This window comes from Triturus cristatus, chromosome 6, assembly GCF_964204655.1.
Source record: "Triturus cristatus chromosome 6, aTriCri1.1, whole genome shotgun sequence".
Classification (NCBI taxonomy): domain Eukaryota; kingdom Metazoa; phylum Chordata; class Amphibia; order Caudata; family Salamandridae; genus Triturus; species Triturus cristatus.
The window spans coordinates 1742253145-1742274142 of NC_140589.1; the positions used below are offsets into that span (position 1 = coordinate 1742253145).

General features: G+C 49.3%; 1 protein-coding gene across 4 annotated transcripts in view; it reads right to left on the reverse strand.

Moving 5' to 3' along the window:
* WDR26 (WD repeat domain 26) overlaps positions 1-20998 on the reverse strand; it is a 618259-nt gene that overhangs the window by 565444 nt on the left and 31817 nt on the right. For all 4 annotated transcript variants that reach the window (XM_085613001.1, XM_085613004.1, XM_085613002.1 and 1 more), the window contains exon 4: positions 13629-13765. In XM_085613001.1, coding sequence (XP_085469127.1) covers positions 13629-13765 — 137 coding nt within the window. The remainder of the gene's footprint in view (positions 1-13628; positions 13766-20998) is intronic.

Sequence of the window (20998 nt, forward strand, 5' to 3'; positions counted from 1 at the left end):
ATATTGTTCATTGTGAGCGAGGAGTCCAGTATGATGCACGGTTGCATGCGTGGTCCGTAGGGGCGGGAGGAGTTCCTAGTGCAGCAGGCCACCAGGAGTCTTCCCAGGGTGAGGGGGTGGGTCCCAGGAGGACTACTTTAGTCTTGCCAGAGTTGAGCTTGGAGATAGCGGTCTTGCAACCAGGTAGCAACTGCCTTCCATCTGTTGTGAAAGTTGGTTCTGGTGGCTGTGGGTTCGTTGGTGAGGGAGATGACCAGCTGGGTGTCATCGGCGTAGGAGAATATGCTCAGTCTGTGGCTTCAGACAATGGCTGCGCGGGGAGTCATGTGGATGTTGAAGAGGGTGGGGCTCAGACAGGAGCCCTGGGGCACAGAGTTCTGAGGGGGAACGGGGATAGTCTGACTTGCTGTGTTCGGCCGATCAGGAATGAGTGGATCCAATCCAGTGCCTTGTCGCACGTGCCTGCGTCATGGAGACTCGCAATTAGGGTGTGGTGGGAGACTGTCGAAGGTGGCCAAGAGGTCCAGTAGGATGAGGGTAACCAAGACCTCTTATGGTAGGGGGTAAACAAAAGAAGAGGGGTGCTAAATTCGCCACTTCCCCCAAGGGAAGGATGGTGATCAGTCCAAAGATAAAAAGCAAGAGTCTTCTAAAGGCCCCCAAAAACATGTTCAGGAGGGTGGGCCCCGAAACAATACACAGTCTAAGGGCGAGTACCAGGGTAAGAACTGGGAACCCAAAAAGGCTTGGTGCATGAATTGTAAGACTAATGGGCACCAAACTGGAGAACCTAACTGTACCATCAAAAAGAAGAAAAAGCTTAATAAGATTTGGTCTCCCTGGGCCGAATTCAGAGGTAATGAAGTGCCCCACCCCCTGCACCACCCTTAGTATTGTCTGTCCTACAAGGAACATACCCATGCAGTCACAGACCCTCCCTTGCTCAGCACTTGATCACACGGATTAGCTTGACAGGTAATCCTGATGGGGTGGAGTGCTCCGCCTGTGCCAAGGTTGGTTTTTAGAGTCATTTTTCTTTCATGGTTGTGTTGATGTATTGCTATCTTGGTACAATTATGTAATTTTGCTTAATTGGATGTATGCAATGGGCCACCTGGGCCGGCAAAAATGTAAATTAAATAGATATTTTAAAAAAGAATTCCTCTAGTTCACCTGGAGTAAATGCTGTGGTAAGTCTCCAGATGGAATGCCAGGTGAGCCCAGACCACATCAGAGAACTCACTGAAGCATCTTTAGTTTCAGAGGGTGGGGTGGATGTAGCTGCCCTGTCTAGTCCATTAACATGGAGAAATACGGACAACAGCCTCATATAAATGGGACCAGAGCTGAAGCACGGAAGGATACAGGTTTAAGTGCCACTATGGTGACTGAAAAACGGATGTCCTGAGGACAGTATCTGGCTGGTGAGAAATTCACAGTCATCATTGCTGACAACCAAACTAAGGTCCATCCCATGGCAAAGGTGTCCTTAGAACGGGGAGGGTTTAATAGCCAAAAGGTAGTGGTATCCTCTGCAATTCCTGTAGCTTGTCAGCTAGGAAACGATTTGGAGTCCTCAGCATGGGTGGAGATCGAAAGAAAGACCCATGCAGCTATGCTGGTTATAACTGAATGGGTGTGTGTAAAAACAAGAGCCCAGGGTGAAAAGGAAGAGTTGGAGCCATGAATAATTGCCAAACCTGCCAAGAAAAAAAAAAGGTAAGAAGACTGGGAAATTTGCCTCCAAACAGACATCACCTCATGTCAGCTATCCCCAGGGAGAAGACCTGTCAGCCCTAGAGGGAACGGAGCCCCGGGAACTTGGGCCTCACACAGCAGAGCGAATGGGTCCAGGGGACCCCTCTAGGAAAGATCTGTGCCAGGGACAGAGGACCTTTCCCACTCATGAAAGCCTGAGACAGGAAGCTGCTGATCAGGAAAAGGGAGAAGTCGGTGGCTCCCACAGAACCTACTGGGAGGAGGGACTCCTTTACACTGGGGTCAGAAACCCAAACCTGGTGCCACTAGGAGTGTGGTAGTGGCTCAGCAGTACAGAGAGTTCCTGCTCACATTGGCTCAAGACATCCCCCTAGCTGGGCATTTCAGCCAGGACAAAACTTGGAGTAGGTTAGTCACCCACTTCTACCTGGCCAGTAGGTCATAGAAAGTGACCAATTTTAGTAACTCCTATGCCGCCTGTCAAGCCATAGACAAGACAGATGGCCACTCAAAGGCCCCCTTAATCTTACTTCCAGTGGTTGAGGTTCTCTTTGAAAGGGTAGGGATTTACATTGTCGGTCCCCCTAGACCCTCCAACTGTATCAGCGAACAGAGTCATACTGGTAGTAGTGGATCATTCCACCAGGTACCCTGAAGCAATTCCCCCAAGGCCTACCACTGCTGTCTGCAGTGGCAAGGGCCCTTATTGGTAGCTTTACAAGGGTAGGCTTTCCTAAGGAGGTGGTGTCCGACAGAGGTACAAACTTCATGTCTGGCTACCCAACACACATGGGCAGAATGTGGAGTGACTTGTAAGTTCACTACCCCATACCATCCACAAATTGTCTTGTTGAGAGGTTCAACAAGACCATGAAAGGTATGTCTGGTGGACTCACTGAAAAACTCACAAGGAGATGGGATGTCTTACTACCATGCCTGTTTTTCGCCTACAGGGAAGGGCCACAGAAGGGAGTAGGATTTTCGCCTTTCGAACTTCTATTTGGTCATCTTGGCAGGAGAACACTGTCTAGTGAAGGAAGGCTGGGAGAGACCTCTCAGAGAACCCAAAACAAGACATTGGGGACTATGTGCTTGGCCTTCGTTCCAGGATGGCGGAGTACATGGAAAAAGTATCAAAAACCTTGAGGCCATCCAAGAGCTCCAGAAGCTCAGTTATGACCAAAAGGCTGCACTGGTGGAGTTCCAACCAGGGCAGAAGGTGTGAGTTGTGTAGCTTGTGGCACCTACGGCCCGCCAGGACAAATGGAGTGGACCCTGCCCTACCCTAGATAGAAAAGGAGAGGTCATCTATATGGTGGACCTGGACTCGTGCAGTAACCCCAAAAGGGTCATCAATGTAAATTCATCACGAAAGGGCTGATGTGGCCATGCCGATAGGAATTGATGGGGAGTACGAAGAGAGCGAGCCTCTCCATGACCTCCTCCCCATCAGTCCAAAAGATGGGTCAGTAGACAGAGTGATCTTGTCAGACACCCTCTCTGCCCAACAGCAAGCTGATTGTAGGCATATCTGGGAGCAGTATGCGGAGCCAATAAAGTCAGCAAGGTGCTAGAGTTAGGGGTAATTTGAGCCTTCTGAAAGTCCCAAGGCCAGCCCAGGGGTTTTAGTAGCCAACCCTCACCCACAGGGTGGAAACAAATAATTGAGCTTGTGTAGACTATAGGAGTCTCAATGCTGTCACAAAGATAGATGCACACCTGTAGGAAGCTGGCTCTGCATATACAATACCAAAGTAAGGTATAGTGTGCACAGAGTCTAGTGGAACCACAAAGGTAGGCAGAGATAAAAAGTAGATAATACCTTACTTTTTGTGGTAGTGTGGGTGAGCAGTAAGGCTTTATCAGAGGGTAGTGCTAAGCATTTATTGTACACACTCAGGCAAGATCTGACGTCACACACTCAAAGACTGAACTCAGACCAACTTGTTTGTATAACAATATTATTTAGTTATAAGTATTTACTAGAACCAAGCAAGCCTGGCACAGGTAAGTATAAATGGTACTTTTCAAGGCAGGTTAAATACAAGCAAGCTGAATGAAAATGATTGTTACATTGTTACAGGTTTGTAAATGCTTTGAATACAGTTGAAATTACTGTTAGATTACTTTTTCTACTCCGTGTGATATGCCTGGATATCACACTGGGACATTTCCTAGAGAAAAGTTAAGTAAAGCAGTTTTTATATTTTTGCAGTTTTTTTTTTTTTTTTTTATAGAGTTCCATACAAACCAACTCCACAACTTAAGAAAAGCAGTCAATGATATCCTATGGGAGGAAATGGAAGTTATCGGTTTACAGGTAAGTACTTCGTTGTGGGAGTTGGGTTCCTGGGGTTAGAACCAGGGTTCCCCCAGGGTGGAGGATGCACTCGCAAAGCACCCTCAGCGGCACTAGGGCAGCCAGGTGCTGAGGCCCAATGTCATTCAATGGGGGATAAGGGGCCTCCGGTTGGTGGCTGCTCACAAGCAGGCCACAAGGCTATGGGAGCAAATCTCCTTGTGGTATGTTCAGGGCAAAGGGGGATCAGATTTCGCACACAAGGTGCACTCACAGTGGCACAGGGATAGCCGGGTGCTGGTTTGGTGCCGAATGCCCGGTTATCAATGGGAGTTGCCAGTTTTGGCTGCAGGCTTGATCCAGGAAGACTTCCGGGAGGAACCCAGAGCTGGGCAGGTAAGCTGGAGGGCTCAGGGACATAGGTTCACCTCGGGTTCTCTTCTCCAGGGAGGCTGGATGCAGGGGTGTCTTGAGGTCGGATTTCACCTAACCGGGCCACTCACAGAGGCTGCAGGCAAACGCTGGGGAGTCATGGAGGGGTCAACCCACAGTGGACTCAGACTCTGGAGTGCTGGGGGACCTCGCTGGGACTGATGGGCCACTAACTCAGGCCGTAGGAGTCTGGTGAAGTGGTGGTACCAGGCGCCAATTTTTATCCTCAGCAGGGTCAGAGTCTTTCTTGGCTGTTTCTTTTGAACAGAGCTGCTGTTCACAGGGGGATCTGGTCTTTGTTGAAGGCAGTCAGTCCTCCCAGGGGTTCTTGAGGTCGGTCGCTGGCTGCAGGACAAGGCGACTTTTGGCGCAGGATCTCTGGAAACTGCAGACAGGCCGGTAGAGCTGGGGCCAAGTCAGTTCTTCTCTGCAGTCTCCTCTGCTCAGCATCTTCTTTTGTCCTTCTTCGTAGGAATCGGTCTTCTTGGTTCAGGGCTGCCCCCTAAATACTGTATTTAGGGGGAGTTTAAGGGGTCTCGAGGTCAGTAGCCAATGGGCTACTGACCTTAGGGAGGCTACACCCTTGATGTGCTCACCCCAGGTGGGAGAATGGGCACAATCCCCGACACGGATTAAAGAGTATCTGCCATCTGCAAGATGGCACGCACCGACGGGTGGGCTTCACCTCACCTCCCTCATCTTAGGGGTGGGGTTAGCAGAGGTGGGCACACCTTCTGGGCTGTTCTAATTTTTCCTGCCAGTCTTCCCGCCGAAAAGTAGGGGAGACAGGAAGGGGACCTGCTCCTGATCACAGGAGAGGCAGGGGGGGGGTCGTGTTACAAAGGCAGCAAAGCCTTTAAGCTCCACTGCTACAGATGGCTCTTCCTGACATGGGAGAGGTGTGAACACCTCATCCCAGGAAAGGGTGTATTTCTAGGCTCAGGGAGGGACCACCCCAGGGCTCCAGAAACATGTCTTGTGGCGGCAGGTTGGTGTTTACCAGTCAGGGAACCCACCAGAGGTTGGTCGTTTTTCAGGGGGCATCTCTGAGATGCCCTCGGAGTGCAGTGTGGGTTTATTATGCTGAGAGGTTTGATACCAAACTTCCCAAAATTCAGTAATGCCATTGCGGTGCTGCGGAGTTCGTAATGACGAACTCCTTGGCCATATACTCTTTTATTGCTTTACTGCATCTACAATGCCTAAGAATGGACTTAAGACACTGTAGGGGTACAGTGCTAGTGCAACTGAACCCTCACCAGTAGTATAGTGCACTCAGCTAGAGGGGTGTCTTAACTGTACCATAGGCAGTGGGTTGGAGGCATGGCTCACAGGTATGTGTGCCATGTTGACTCTTCACTTTTCTCTGCACCAAAACACGCAGCCTGCAATGGCAGTGTGTATGTGTGTTAAGGTACAGGACCTCCAAGGGTGGCACAATATGTGTTGCAGCACTTAGAGGCCTTCCCTGATCACAGTGCCCTTGGTATCCATGATAACTTTAACAAGGGACTTACATGTGGCCAGAGCGGTGCCAATTGGAGGTACAAGGTACAGTTTTGGGAAACAACACAGGTCTGGGGAACCTGATTTGCAGGGACACAGGACACATCTGAAATTTGGCAAAGTGTGTGTGTTGGGGGGGGGGGGGGGGGGAAGGGGGTAACCAACATAAACCCAGATTCCTACAACACCCTATACCAAAAGCAGAGGAACTAATTGACAGGATAGGGGCAGCCAAATTCCTCAATACCTTTGAGGTGACAGGGCACTGGCAAATTGGTCTGACCCCCGGAGCAAAAAGAAAAATCTGTATTCTGAACTCCAGATGGGCATTTTAAGTTCACTGTTAAGCCCTCTGGACTAAGGAATACCAGTGTCACTTTCGGGAGGTTGGTAAACAAAGTCCTTGCTGGGTTGAATTTTTTTTTTTTTTTTTTTTAACTTTATTTATAATTGTTGGCAATCATAAACGTTAATACATATAATTTATAATGGCTTGGCAGTTACAAAAGTGTCGCATTTACATTCAACATCGGAGTAAACATCATAAGCTCATAGGCGAAAACATTTACTCGCGGGATCAATTAGACAAAGGGCCTCATGGGTTGGAGATCGGTTCTTGTTGGCGAATAGAACTGATAAAGGGCTCCCAAATGTCTCGGGGGCGAGATCTCAGAAACATTAAGTCCCAATAATTAGACAGTTTTTCATGGCAATAAGAAATATCCTTTAGCCAGTCTTTTGTTCTTGGCGCCAGAGTGCTACCCCAGCACACAGCAACTCTGCGTTTGGCAAGGAGGAGCAGTAGGGCGGTGAGTTTACGAGAATTGCTGGCTCTCTCTGCCACGTGGCAAAGCAGTCCATTAAGGGAGAAGGGGGACAGAGGCAGTTGTAGGATTTCCCCTATTACTTCAAAAACCTCCACCCAGTATGCTGCAACCGCAGGGCATTGCCAGGCGAGATGATGAAAACCGGGGAAGCGGCATGGCATCTTGTGCACTGAGAATCTGGAGAAATACCCATTTGGTGTAATAGTACTGGAGTACGATACGTGCGATGGAAAAAATGTAAATGAATGAGGCGTAGCCTGTAATTTAGGGATAATAACTCAAGCTGGCTGCAGCAAAACACCCATTGTTTGCAAGTGGAAGAGCGAGGTTCCCCCCCCCCCAGGCTTCTCGGGCTGGTGTGCGTGCTGCGGGTGAAATGCATTGCATGCTTTGGTACAATGACGTAGTGGTGTACATATACTCTAGGGCTGTAAGGGTCGCAGGGGGCGCTGGAAACGTTTGAATAAGTCTTGGCATGTCGCTCGCAGTTGATAATGTAGAAAGGTGTCTAGTGACGCGCTGGATGTATGCTGTGGGGGTCGGAAGGGCGCGGAATTGATCTCCTGGAAAGAGGTATGCGAAGGTGTGCATTTTGAGCCTGTCTGCGTGGCTGCATGCGCCGCCGTCATGAAAAGGGGGTATTAAAGGGTGTCTAGTTATCGGGATTGACGGGGCATAAAGGGGGGGGGGGCGCCTGCACGTCTCGCCAGCCCAGCCCATGCCCACTTCATGCACTGTGTAGTGTCTATTTCAGATGCAGGCCATCGCAATGGCGTAGAGGAGGGGCGAGAGGGGGCATTCCTGCAGCCTGCCTCTGCTGACCGGAATGGACTTCGACATCTGCCTGTTGAGGTGTACCCGGGCAGTGGGCAATGTGAAAATTACAGCTTCTCGCATGGAAGGGAGGAGCGAGCCTACTTCTAAGGCATTGCGGTAGACCTCCAGCAGTTGGGGAACTAGTATGTCAGAGTATTCTTGATAAAAGGCTGCCGTCAGTCTATCCGTACCAGGGGCCTTGTCCGGGGAGAGGCTGGCAATTGCCTGCCCTATCTCCTCGGCAGTGATGAGAGAGTCTAGAAATTCCCAGTGTGAGTTGGAAAGCCACACCAGCTCAATAGTATCAAAGTGGGCCTGCAAGTCTGGGGGAGGAAGGGGGGGGTGGGGGGGGGGGGGGGGGGGTAATTGCTCGTGTGGTGGAGTATAGTTGGATAAAGATGTCAACCATAATGTGTAGCAGGTCAGGAGTGTAGAAAGGACGTCGACCCTCCGAGTCCATCACGCCTGTGATGTGAGAAGATGTACGTGGTCTCTGGAGTAGCCTGGCTAGTGTCCTACTCGGGCGATCTCCCTCACCATATCTGCGCACCTGGGTTTCTTGACCTAGAAATGTAACTTCTCTAGTTGCTTCCTCCGGCTATGCCATGATTTTGCCACGGATGTCAGCTAGAACAGTAGGTTCATTAGAGCAGTGGAATTGAGCCTCGAGTGTGGAGAGGTTTGCTTCAAGTGCTGAGATTGTTCCTTGGATTGCCCCGAGTATACCATGCTGCTTGGCTATGCAGGCGCCTCGAAAACCCACCTTAAAGGCGTCCCAAAGTGTGGCGGGGAGCTGACCGACCCAGTGTTCTGTTCAAAGTAGTCCTGAATAGCTACGCGCACCTCTTCTCTAAAAACTTGGTCCAAGAGCGCGTTGGGGGGTAGTTGCCAGGAAAACACGCTTGATGGTGCATAAGGGGATCTAAGAGTCAGTTGAATTGGTGCATGATCCGAAAGAGCATGTGGTAGGTGAGATGCTGTGAGTCGCCAGGGCAGGGCACCGTGGTTTTGAACACTAGCCAGTAATCTATTCTCGACCATGCCCCGAGAAACAGGTGCCTTCATGTGCACTGGAGTGCATGTCGCGCCATATTTCTATGAGGTGGTTGTCTGTGATAATCGAAGCGAGTGTGGTAGACGTTTGTCGATGGGGCCGTCTGGAGCTCCCTGCCCTGTCCAAGTCATCTACCAGTGGGACATTAAAATCGCAGCACCAGATTGGAGCTGGTGATGCATTGCCAAACGTTTGTAAAAAAAATGCCGGATCGTCTGTGTTTGGGCCATAAACAGTGGACAGGGTTATGGGATCGTAATGGAGTTTGCCTGTTAATGTAAGGTCCTTCGTCATCGCATATATAATGATCTGTAGTCTTGGCCAAGCCTTTCCGTATTAGGATGCAGACTCCCCTTGCATAGTTAGAATATGAGGAGACGTATGTGAATCCCCATCGCCGGGTAAGTAGGGATGGTAGAGTATTACTGGGAAGGTGGGTTTCTTGGAGTAGGCAAATGTCAATGGCATGTCTGTTTAGATAGGCGTGCACTAGGCGTACCTTCCTGCCGTCATAGAGCCCTCTTATTTTCCATGAAAGTAATTTAATCAAGGCCATCTTATCCATTTGTATTGGGAGGAGGCATGAGGTTGCTGCTGTGCGTGTGATGTGTCTGTGCGTGAAAATGTGCATGGGTTATGCCAGTGTGCCAATTTTTTTTATACAAACAACAAAACTAAGGTAACACTCAACACCCCCCTCGCACTAAGTCCCCCCCCCCCGCCCACCCACTCCAACACCCCAATTAGGTTGAGGTATTCCCCTCCATAATCACAACTTCTGGGAGTCAACCCAAGGGGTAGTGAAGACCCGCCTTGAGGCTGGGTGGCTGAGCACAAATGTGGATCGGGAGCCACACCCACCCCACCCAGAGCTATGTTACAATAGACTCATGAGTAACTTAGCTGAGTGAATGGTTTCCCTGGAGGTTAGCAGCATCTGTTCAGTAGGTCAAAATGGAGTTCCTGCGTACAACTGTAGATGGCTACTGGCAACGGTTAGTTGTCACTTGTACGTGCTCCTGCCAAGGAGGAGCTTGCGTGAGCCTCGCGGTGTTGTTCCTTCTTTGCCTGCTGCTTGGCGAACTGGAGGTCCGGTTTCGGGTCCATGAAGTGGGTTGTTTTGCCGTCCAGAGTGATCTTGAGTTTGGCGGGGTAGAGCATGGCATATTTGATATTGCCTTTCTTTATTCCAGTTCGCAGGGTCCAAGTACTCTGTGGCTCGTGACAATTGGGCTTTGGAGCAGTCTCATGCAAGCCGATCTCAGGGACGCGAGTTGTGCAGCGGCCGCATGCCAGATGCCTTCCTTTATTCCACTGCCGGGGGGGTTTGAGGGGGGGGGTGCTTCAGGTCCAGGACGCGCAGGCCTGACCGGCCTTGATGCAGCAGGTGGTAAATGGCGCAGTCGCGCGCCCGCAGGCCGGAGCACCGCAGCAGAAGTCCAGGTGCCAGGTGGGAGCAGAGGAGAGGGCAGAGCGGAGCATGCCTGATTACAGCCGTACCCATGGGTAGTTTCACTCACCGCTGAATAAGCACTCGTCCCTGCCTCGCGCCCAGCGGCAACCAGGCCCAAGTGGCACCACGAGCGTCTAGTCCCTCGAGCTCGGTCCCGCCACGCCTCAGTGCAGCGGATCTTTGTGCGAGGTGCGCCGGGTCCGGTGGCGCCCACACAGCCTCCCATCTGTTGATCCCCCACAGCACCTGAGCGGCCAGCTCAGGCCTCAGCTCTCTCGGCCCTCCGGCGTCAGCAGCCGCACCTGATGGCCCTCTGGTATCAGGATTCTAGTTACCCTGTCAGTGCCACCAGTGTCCGTGGAGTGTCACTGGCTTAGAGGTAGGGATGGATGGCCCCTATATCAGCTGGGTCATGGCGGATGTTGCGCTCAGCCGGCAGAGCTCGTCTAAGGTGCGGCCATCCTACACCGCGGCGAAGCCATGCCCCCGGGTTGTAATCTTTTAGTACAGCTTATAATCGACGATATTGCGGTTTATAGTTCCACCTGGCAGGATCATCTGAGCCACCCTGGAGAGATTCTAAGGCTCTGCAAAGTGCAGGACTCACCATCAAGGAAAGCAAGTGTCAGATAAGGCAAGGCTCGGTTGTATACTTGGGCCACCTTCTAGGTGGAGGTCAAGTTCAACCCTTACAACTCAAGATCCAGACAATTGTTGACTGGGTAGCTCTAACCACCTGAAGTCAAGGCACTCATTGGCTTGACTGGGTACTACAGGATGTTTGTGAGGGGGATAAGTGTCCATTGTGCCTTTCCCCTCACAGAACTGACCTCCAAGAATAAGCAGAAAGTGAACTGGACAGTGAGCTGTAAAAAGGCTTTTGACACTCTGAAGAAAGCAATGTGCTTAGCAACCATACTGAAAGCTCCAGATTTTACAAAGTAGTTCATAGTGCAGACAGATTCCTCTAAACAGGATAGGAGTGGTCCTATTCCAAACCAATGAAGATGGCCATGACCAACCTGTTACTTACTTTAGGAGGTTACTACCTAGAGAGCAGCGTTGGGAGTTACATTGAAAGGGAAGCCTTTGCTATGGTTTGGTCACTGAAGAAGCAGAGGCCATACTGGTTTGGCTCGGACTTCCTTGTTCAAACTGACCACAGCCCTCTCAGATTGCTAATGCAAGTGAAAGGTGAAATACCTAATCTACTGGGACTTGCACCGGTAAGTAAAACCCGACGCCTAAAGACACCTTTCTGCACCAGTCGCCCCTGGGCCGTGAAGAAGCCAGAAAGCCCCCCTCCCCTCCCCCCTGTCAAAGCCTGCAGCTTCTTTACACAAAGACTGTTCTCCATATAATTGCATTGGGGACCCAACACCATTTTGTACCCATGCACCGAGCTGCCTTAGTGCCGCTGGTGGTGTTCTGCTGGTGCCGCCTAGGACCTTGCCCACCACTCACCTGAACTCCAGCAGGCTGGGCCCACCACCCACTTTAACTCCTGGAGGTTTGTCCCGTAGTCGGTGTACTGCACCTGAATACTGTACTGGTTCTTCCTCCCTTAGAACAACATTGCAGCTTCTAAAAGTTGCACCAAGTGCCAACCTTTTGAATACAAAAGAACTTCAATTGCAAAACCTACTTACCTAATCGAATTGGTTCTGGTGCCTAAACATATATAAAGATTTTTGTTATTTTTATGAATTGGTGTGGCTCTCCTTCTTGAGTTGTGGGTGTCATTTATTGACTATTGTGTGTATTTGCAGATGCCCAACACTCCCCTCTGATAAGCCTACAGCTGTGCAACCACACTACGCAGTAGAAGAGCACCTTGGATTGCTTTAGCAAGCCCATGTCTACTCATAAGGGAACCCCTGGACTCTTTATATGATATATCAAAATGAGATATTTCTTGCAAAGAGCCAGCTTTCTACACTAATTGAAAGCTGGTATGTCACTAACGAACAATATCAAATCTCTGCAAATGTGGATACCAGATAATTGAAGGTATGTGCTAAGTGAAGATGCTTGTCAGCAAGAACAGATATACCATGCATAAAAAAAAGAAAAAATGCACCGATTAAACGAATAATGTTCAAACTTTAAAATAGAAAATAAGTTCTATATTTAGAAAAAAAAATTACAGTAATTCAATACATTGTTTCACAAAGTTTTACCTATAACGCACCTTAACACATTTAAAACAAAAACGTTACAAAACTATTTAATAAAGCAACTACATGTTACTATTGAGTGTTTTACCATCAATTAAAGAATAAAAATAAACATGTAAAACAAAATTTGTTTAAAAAAAAACTAAATTAAGGTTGATTAAAACAGTGGCATGAATATAAATAAAACGAAGAAATATCCAAAGCTTATGTAGTTCATGAAACCGACACTGTACTAAATCAACGTTTAGACTTGGGGTTTAGGTGGAAAGTTTAGGACTGAAGTAGTAAGACATCTCCTTCTGACACCATGTACCTTGAACCTGTAGCAGGCCTTTGTAGGCTTTTTATCCCAAGAGAGAATCATACATCACTACAGTCTTCGTAAGTGTGTTTTGCACTGAGCAAACCGAGCGTTCTTCCATAAGCAAACAAACAATGGTGCCAATTCCCAGGCAACTAGAATTTGACAATATGCATATTTATGGTCTATGGTACACATCCAATCTTTGTATTTGAGCTTTATGCTGCTGCCTCCTCAACTACATCTGCCCCTCCACCCCATATTGAAGCACTTCTGCCCAAACTGTACAGGAGCATGAATCGCTTTGTGGTCTGATGTTCAAGTGGGACAGCTACCATAGTAACAGCTCCATCTGACTCACCACTCATCTACACCAGAACCATACATCGGCGTGCTTTGCTAGCTGTAGTCAGGAATTTGCTAGTAATTTAACAAAACTCATGGCAGCTTACGAATACCGATGGGCTCCTCACTCGTAATTCATACAGGATTCACACAGATTTACTCAAAGGTTTTTGAATGTGCCAGATTGCCATTTTACAAATGTTTAAATCTAAGCCAATGGGGACCAGCCTTCTCACTAAGAGCAACCCACAAATGAAAAGTAAAGGTTGACACAATGGCTTGACAAGTATGTAAAAAGACGGGAGAAGACAACACTATAAGAGCATGACGAGACAGGTAAAGAATACAGAGTAACTTTACCTGATGATACAGTAAAACAGTTTGAATCTCCACAACAAAATTCTTCAAAAATGGTTGAAAATTACAAGTGAAGTGAGGCCAGTCAAAGAAATGAAAGATCAGCCGATGAAGATAAAAAGGGATAAGCAGTCAAGTGTTATATATAAAAATAAAAAAAAGTTTAAAAAAATACACGTTTTCCCGCTGCACTCTAGCACATGTGAAAAGTCACAAATATAGTAGGACAGCAGGTTTCTTACTTGAAACTACAAAAGCAGAAGGTTGCTTGAATACGAAAAATATCCAATACAGCAAGACATTTAGAGCTCCAAGTTTGAGAAAGCAGAAGTAGATTCTTACCCACTGAGGATATGAATACGCTCTGTATTGTATTTCAGTGGAGTCAATTCTCCGCGTAGAACTTGAAGAGCCTCCAAAACCTTGCCATCCTCCAGATATTCTAGATACTTCTGCTGCAGCAGTAGAAATTTCATCCTCTGCCATGACAGAAAGCAGCAATCAGGGTAAAAGGATGACTGAAGTTTCAGAACATGATCCAGCCTAAACATTTACATGCAAGTCTCAAATTTAAATCTCTGGCACACTTAAACTGAATAAAAAAACAAAAAGGTAAAGCACTGAACTACAGTCAATAGCATACATTTTATAAACAATCCAATATTTTAAGGGGTGCACAGAATATTAACACGTAACATTACTTTAAAAAACAGTGGCATGTTAGGAGACCTTATTAAGCAGCTGAGATAACGTAAATCTATTAACTTCTACTTTTTAGCAGAATCTCAATATGTCTCTCCTACAGCTTTAACTGTTGTCAAGAGGCCTATTATGTACAATACCAATACTTGGAGTGCTTTGGGTCAGCCCACTGAATAATAATGGTTTTGTTTATCTCATTTGATCGATTGTTATTCTATGGCTTACTGCTTGTTTTTGTCCCTCCCGTAGAGCATAGGTTTAATTTACAATTATTTTTATTATTTCACAAGACTTTAGCAAGGGACTATTTGTAGGTCGAGCCTATGGTCTGCTTACCAAGAACTTGCATATGGCTTAAAGCTCACCCATTGCGTACTACTGGTTGGCTTTACTGTCACTCATTTGCTTGCTTCTTATTAGAGGGCCCGTCTTGTACATATTGCGTTTATCTTTTCCCTGGAGCATATCCTCTTTGTGTCCTTCTAGGAAACACCATTTTTCTCTTTTTGCTTAAGCACTCACAAGAGGGCATGCGTTTTCTAGTAGTCTTCCTTGTGTCCGTCTCTCCCCCCCAAGCTCCAAGTTGATCTCCAACCAGCATGCTTCTGTCCCCCACATGCCTACTCTACTTGTTAATTTTCTTCCCACACACACTCCACCAATGTCCCCTCCACCCTAGTCCCATTTATATTTATTCTGGCGGGCTAGGCAGCAAATTGCTGTCAGCTCTTGCGCTTTCAAAATAATTGTAATTTACTCATCTTGGATAGTTAAATTCTTAAAAAATAAAAACGTAGTGGCCCCAGCTGCATACTTTTACGTAGTCACAATCTTTTTGCTATTATAGCTCTTTATTTGCATTTATGAAAATGAGGCCTACCAGTTTGAAACCGCAGTGTCTGCATCAGCTCACACATCCGCTGCATGTCTGGAAGGGATCATTTTAATAGAAAAGGCACTTACAGCATTGGGTGTTTTTTTCCCCTTTTAGGCTTCTGGGGAGTAGGACATCCTTCTGGAGAACAGTCTGGGGCAACCCTGGTTATTATGTTGTTGGCTTTGTAGCATCTGGCATGGTACGCTCCTTTTTGCTTGGAAATGGATCTGGGATACAAGTGCATGGTCTCTCCCGTGAGCTTGCAGAGAGGAACAGCCCCCCCTGTACATTTTATAGTTTTTTTGTCTGCACCCCTTATATTCATATGGCTAAATGGTGCAGCTAGAATGCCAAGCAGAACACTCAAGTTGAACCTCCTCTTACCTAGCTTGTGACATATGTAACTGCTACCAGCCAAGATATGCAACAGACCCAAGTGGGCATTTGAAGGCCCTATTGGGGAATACAATGACCTTTTGGGGCAGGAGAGAGGTGGACTTCCAAAACTGGTCCCGCCATACAATTCTCTCTGTGAATAAGCCCAAAACCGCTGAACAAAATACACTAACTTTAATTGGCACTGCAGCATTTCCACCATTCAAGTGCCTTTTCTTGGTTTGATGAATTTCAGTCCTGGTGGAAACTAAAAGTTATCTAGCGGGCATCAATCAGTGGTTTGTAGAGCATGCTACTCACCCGCGGGAAGGGGGGGGGGGGGGGGGAAAGGAGCAGCTCCGGGTCAATTGAAGAGTCACATCTTGAGGTCCTTCCTGAACGTGTGGAGGGTTGGGGAGCGTCCGATGATAGCCGGGAGCTCATTCCAGGATTTGGCTGCTATGTAGGTGAACGCTCCCCCGCCGGCTGTTTCTGCGGATGCGGGGGACCTCTGCCAGGGCGAGGTCAGCAGAGCGGAGGTTCTTCTTGGGTGCGGGGAAACAAATTCAGTCGTTGAGGTATTTGGGTCCGATGTGGAGGGATTTGTAGGCATGGGTGAGGAGTTTGAAAGTGATTCTCTTCAATGGGGAGACCGTGGAGGCTTCGGAGGTGTTGGGTCATATGTTTGTGGCGTGGAGCCCCTAGGATGAGCCTGGCAACGGCGTTCTGGATGGTTTGGAGTATGTGTAGAAGGGTTTTGTTGATTCCGGCATAGAGGGCGTTGCTGTAGTCCAGTCTGCTGGTTATGAGAGCGTGGGTGACGGTCATTCTGCAGTCGGGTGGGATCCATTTGAAGATCTTGGAGGATGCGGAGGCAGTTGAAGCTGGTGGACGCGACGGCGTTGATCTGGCTGTTCATGGAGAGGGAGGAGTCGAGGATTATGCAGAGGTTCCGAGCGTGGTCTGTAGGGGTGGGTGGGCTCCCGGGGGCCACCAGGTGTTGTCCCAGGTGGAGGTGCACGGTCTGAGGATGAGGACCTCTCTTCTCAGAGTTGAGTTTTAGGCAGCTGGCCTTCATCCAAGCGGCTATGTTTCGCATTCCTTCCTGGAAGCGGAGCCTGGGGATTTCTGGGTTTTAGGTGAGGGAGGGGGATGAGCTGTGTGTCGTCTCCATAGGACACAATGCGGAGCCGGTGTTGTCTGACGATGGCAGCGATGGGGGACATGTAGATGTTGAAGAGCGTCGGGCTTAGTGAGGATCTCTGAGGTACTCCGCAGATGATGTCAGTGGGGTCAGAGAGGAAGTGGGGGGGGGGGGGGGGGAGGAGTCTGATCCTCTGGGTTCTGCCGGAGAGGAAGGAATAGATCCAGTCGAGGGCGGACCCCTGTATTCCTGCGTTGTGGAGTCTGGCGGCTAGCGTGCGATGTAAGACTGTGTCAAAGGCTGCAGAGAGATCTAGGAGGATGAGGGCTGCGGTGTGTCCATGGTCAAGCAGCATGCGGATGTCATCAGTGACCGCGAGGAGGGCGGTCTCGGTGCTGTGGAAGCCAGACTGGGATGCGTCTAGGATGGAGTTCTCTTTGATAAAGGCGGTCAAGCTGGGCGTTCACGAGTCTTTCAGTTACTTTAGCTGCGAAGGGGAGGAGAGCGATGGGTCGTAGTTCTTCAGGTCAGTTGGGTCGGCCGTTGGTTTCTTGAGGAGGGGGTTCAACCTCTGCATGCTTCCAGTTGTCTGGGCAGATGCCAGATAAGAGGGAGGAGTTGATTGTTCGTCCTAGTTTGGGTGCGATGACTGTGGCGGCCCTGTGGAAGATGTGAGGGGGGAGCAGGGATCCGTTGGGGCTCCTGAGTGCGTCTTCATGGTAGAGGAGAGGAGTTCGGTGGACACAGGTGCCCAGGAGGAGAGGATCGGTTTCTCGGCGGTGGTGGGGGATATTGTGATGATTTCTGCTGGCTCGTAAAGGGCCTTGATCTTCAGGTGGAAGTAGGAGCTGAATTTGTCGCATAGTTCCTGGGAGGGTGTGATGTCAGTGGCTGAGTTGGTCAGGACTGTCTCTGATGAAGGTCCTTTTAGTGTCCCTTATACGCTGGTGATAGTCTTTCAAGGCACTCGTGGCAGTTACGTGCTTCCGTGGTTTTGTGGCTCCTCCAGGAGAGTCTGGCTTCTTGGAGTTCGGTGGTAAAGCAGGCGGCCCTCAGAGGGCGTGTTTGGCAGTGCGGCGAAGAGGTGCCAGCCTGTCGACACATCCGACGACCCAACGGTGGAATTCCCTGGCTTCGGTGTTGGTCGCGGCCTGGGGGGAGGGGGGGGGGGTGGGAGTTAGGGGGGTTACGGGTGGTCTTGGAGGGCGGTGTTTAGGTGCTCTACGGTGACCTTACTCCAGCTCCGTCGCAGCAGGCGTGGGGCCGGCTTGGGTGCGGTGGTGGTGTTGAAAGTGAAATGGACGCAGTGGTGGTCCATCCAGGGGGGCTGGGTGGTGTGGCTGAAACTAATGTTTGATCCTCCCGCGAAGATTTGGGGGGGGGGGGGCCTGCTCTGTGGGTGGGAGTACGGACGAGCTGTTTCAGTCCTAGGATGGCGAGGTTAATCGAGGAGTGTGGTGGAGTCGGGGTCCTGGCTGTTTGAGGTGGAAGTTCAGGTCCCCGAGCAGGATGTAGTGGTGGTTGTGGGCTGTGCGCGGGGTCCTGGCGGTCGGTAGATGAGTGCCGCGTAGCGTGGTGCTGGGGCAGGTCTGGATGTGGAGGTGTTCCGTTTTGGAAGGGGGGGGGGGGGGCGGGGGGGTTGTGCGCGATGGCGATTCCTCCACCCGGGCGGTGTGGCCGGTCTTTTCTCTGGATTTTGTAGCCGTCGGGGATTGCTGTGGTGATATCAGGGCCGGAGGTGGCGTTGGTCCAGGTTTCCGTGAAGAATGAGACATCGGGCGAGAGGGTGTCAATCAGGTCCCAAATCTCTACGGTGTGTCGGTGTAGGGAGCGCTCGTTGAGGAGGATGCAAGTCAGGGTTTCAGAGGGTTGTTCAGTCAGTGGTTGTGGTCGTCCTGTCGATGGTGAAAGATCTTCGGCAGTGTCCGCACGAGAACTCTCCATGGGTCGTGTTGAGTGAGGATCTTACGCAGTCGGCGTGGCTTCCGGGGTTGTGGCGTGGAGGGTGGCGGAGTCGTAACGGTGGGTTCCCGGAGGACCAGGGTCCCTGGCGCTGGTCGGGTCGCGGACGGTCTTGCCTTAGGCGCGCCTTCGGCATCACCGCACAGCGGTCGCCATTATGTAGGGGAGGGGGGCGGGAGTAGAGGAGGTGCCGGGAGTGGGGCTGGGTCAGGGGCCGGGGCGAGAGGAAGAGCAGGACTGGCAGAAGCGGGAAGCATATGTTAGCTCTATGTGCTTGTATACTTAAATGTCCAGTAACAACTGATTAAACACAGAGCATGGTTAGGCATGAGAATTCACATGAGTCACTTCTATGTATGCACCATGAAAGCAAAATAAATGACTGCGAACATCAGTTATAAAAACCATGCCAAACGTTGGCACTGTAACAGCCCACTCCCTGGCCCTCCCAACACACACAAACACTCTACCTCCCTCCCTCCCTCCCTCTCGCAATTGTCCCTGTGTCTGCTGGTGGAGATCAAAATTGTGCATTAATGAAGACCTGAGGCGGTGGGTCCCTATCCGGTGGTGGTCTGGACACAGTGGTGGGCCATGTGTGGAGTATTTGGCAGAAGGAGGTACGCAAGAGCATCATCGGTTATGGGGAACAGTCCCCGGTTCATGATCCTGTCCTCCTTTACGGGGTCTGATGGATGTGTGGAGAGCGCACCATCCAGTGGAGCGGAGTTATCCTTTTATTCCGGTGCTCACCGATCATCCTCACGACTATATATTTTTTTTAATATTTTTTTTTTAAATGTAGAGCAGAGATGGACAGAGGGTGGTCGAGGCAGAGATATTGGCTTGAGGGCTCTCCGATCATTTGCATGTCTGGCTGAAGGTAGAGTGGAGCTTGAGGTAATTGAAAGGGGGGGGGGGAGGGGGGTAATGCAACTGCATTGAGTGAGTTACAATATGAACAAAGGGCCCTTCTGTCCATTGATTTCCACAAAGCTTTTGACAGGGCAGATTGGGGGCCCATCAATTTGTACTCCTACCCAGAATAGGCTTTGGGCCCAAATTTGTGAGTTATGTATGGTTTCTCTATACGGGTCTGGTGATGAGAGTGGGAGGGGATTGTCAGCTTGGTTCCTAGTGGAGCAGAGGACCAGTCAGGGCTGCCCTCTCTCACCTCTGCTCTTTGCATTGGTGATAGAACCCCTGGCGGTCTAGGTGAGGGTGGATGGTGCCTTGGAAGGCTTTCAGTGGTCAGACGGGGTATGCAACAAGATATCATTGTATGCGGATAATGTGCTTTTGTTTTTGGCTCATCCGGACGGGTTGGGCCCTGGGTGTTTGAGATGCTGCCCGTATTCAGCTCACACTCTGGCTTGGTATTAAACGCTCACAAGTGAATTGTTTATCCTATCCTGCAGTGCCTGGTGACCTTATCTTGGACGTCCGAGATACAAGTCCTCCCACATGGATTTAAATATATGGGTGTGTATGTTACAGCTGACGCAACCCGGTCTTATGAACAAAATCTGGCACCACAATTGGCACACCGTGGTACCGTTCACCTTGTTTTTCACGAGCACAAATGTGCACAAGTTTGTACAGGTTACATGTACATTCAGTGTAATAGAGTGCAGTCATTGCTTTGCTCTGCCTTGTTTAAACACAGATCGCTCTTTGCATTTGTTGCTACAACCATTAATACCTCTGTATCTTCCTTTTTGCAATTAGCGTGCTTTTTTCCCCAAACTGCCTTTAAATATTACCCGTTGAGATGTTTGTTATACATACTGAACTGTTCCCATGAGGACCAGGGTGAAGACTGATTTGCATAAAGCGGTGTCTGAACTGGGGTGGCAAAGTGAGCTAAAGAACGATTATGGATTCAATCCAGATCTGTGACTGGGGGGGGAGAGTGTCTAAAAAGTTTCAATGCTCCGTCCATCATCTCCTTGTGTATGATACATTCTAATCACCCAGGTTTCAACTGGGTTAACGGATATCCTCCTGTGGTCTGGTTTCGGTACCAAATACTCATAATAAGTGCACCGTCACATCCTTACAACCGTGCGTCCATTCGTTCACTTACTCACTCATTATTGTATTCACTCAGAATAAAAACATACAACTCAACAAGCATATACAAGATAAATCTAAAGGAAACAAATAGAAAGAAATGCTTCTGCATAAGCGTGTTTTTTTTTCTCCTCCCTCTCATGGCCACAACATTAAAAAGAAGTCAGAATTAATTCAAGCAATCTACCCATCACTTTTTCTTTGTTTTCCACACTGTAATGCCCCAAGGATGACTGATACACCCAGATGTGAGGTCCGTGCTCACTCCAGGACCGGCCTAAAGTTGCACCATACAGGAGATGACCAACTGGGACGAAACAGGTCTGGGGTTCCTTGTGTCTGTCAGAGGGGACCTGGACTGGCAGTTCAGCGTGGACTGTTGCTACTGAAGCAGGGCCAAGACTGTTGTGTGCAAATGACCGGTTCCTGTTGGGGGTGGAATGGCGGGCAAAACCATGATCAACTGATGGACAGAGTAATTACCAGTGGCTGAGATCAAGTCAATAAATCCACCCACTACTTTTTTGTTTTCCGCATTTAGACGCAATGCGTCTGCTATATTGAAATGGAAAAGCAATT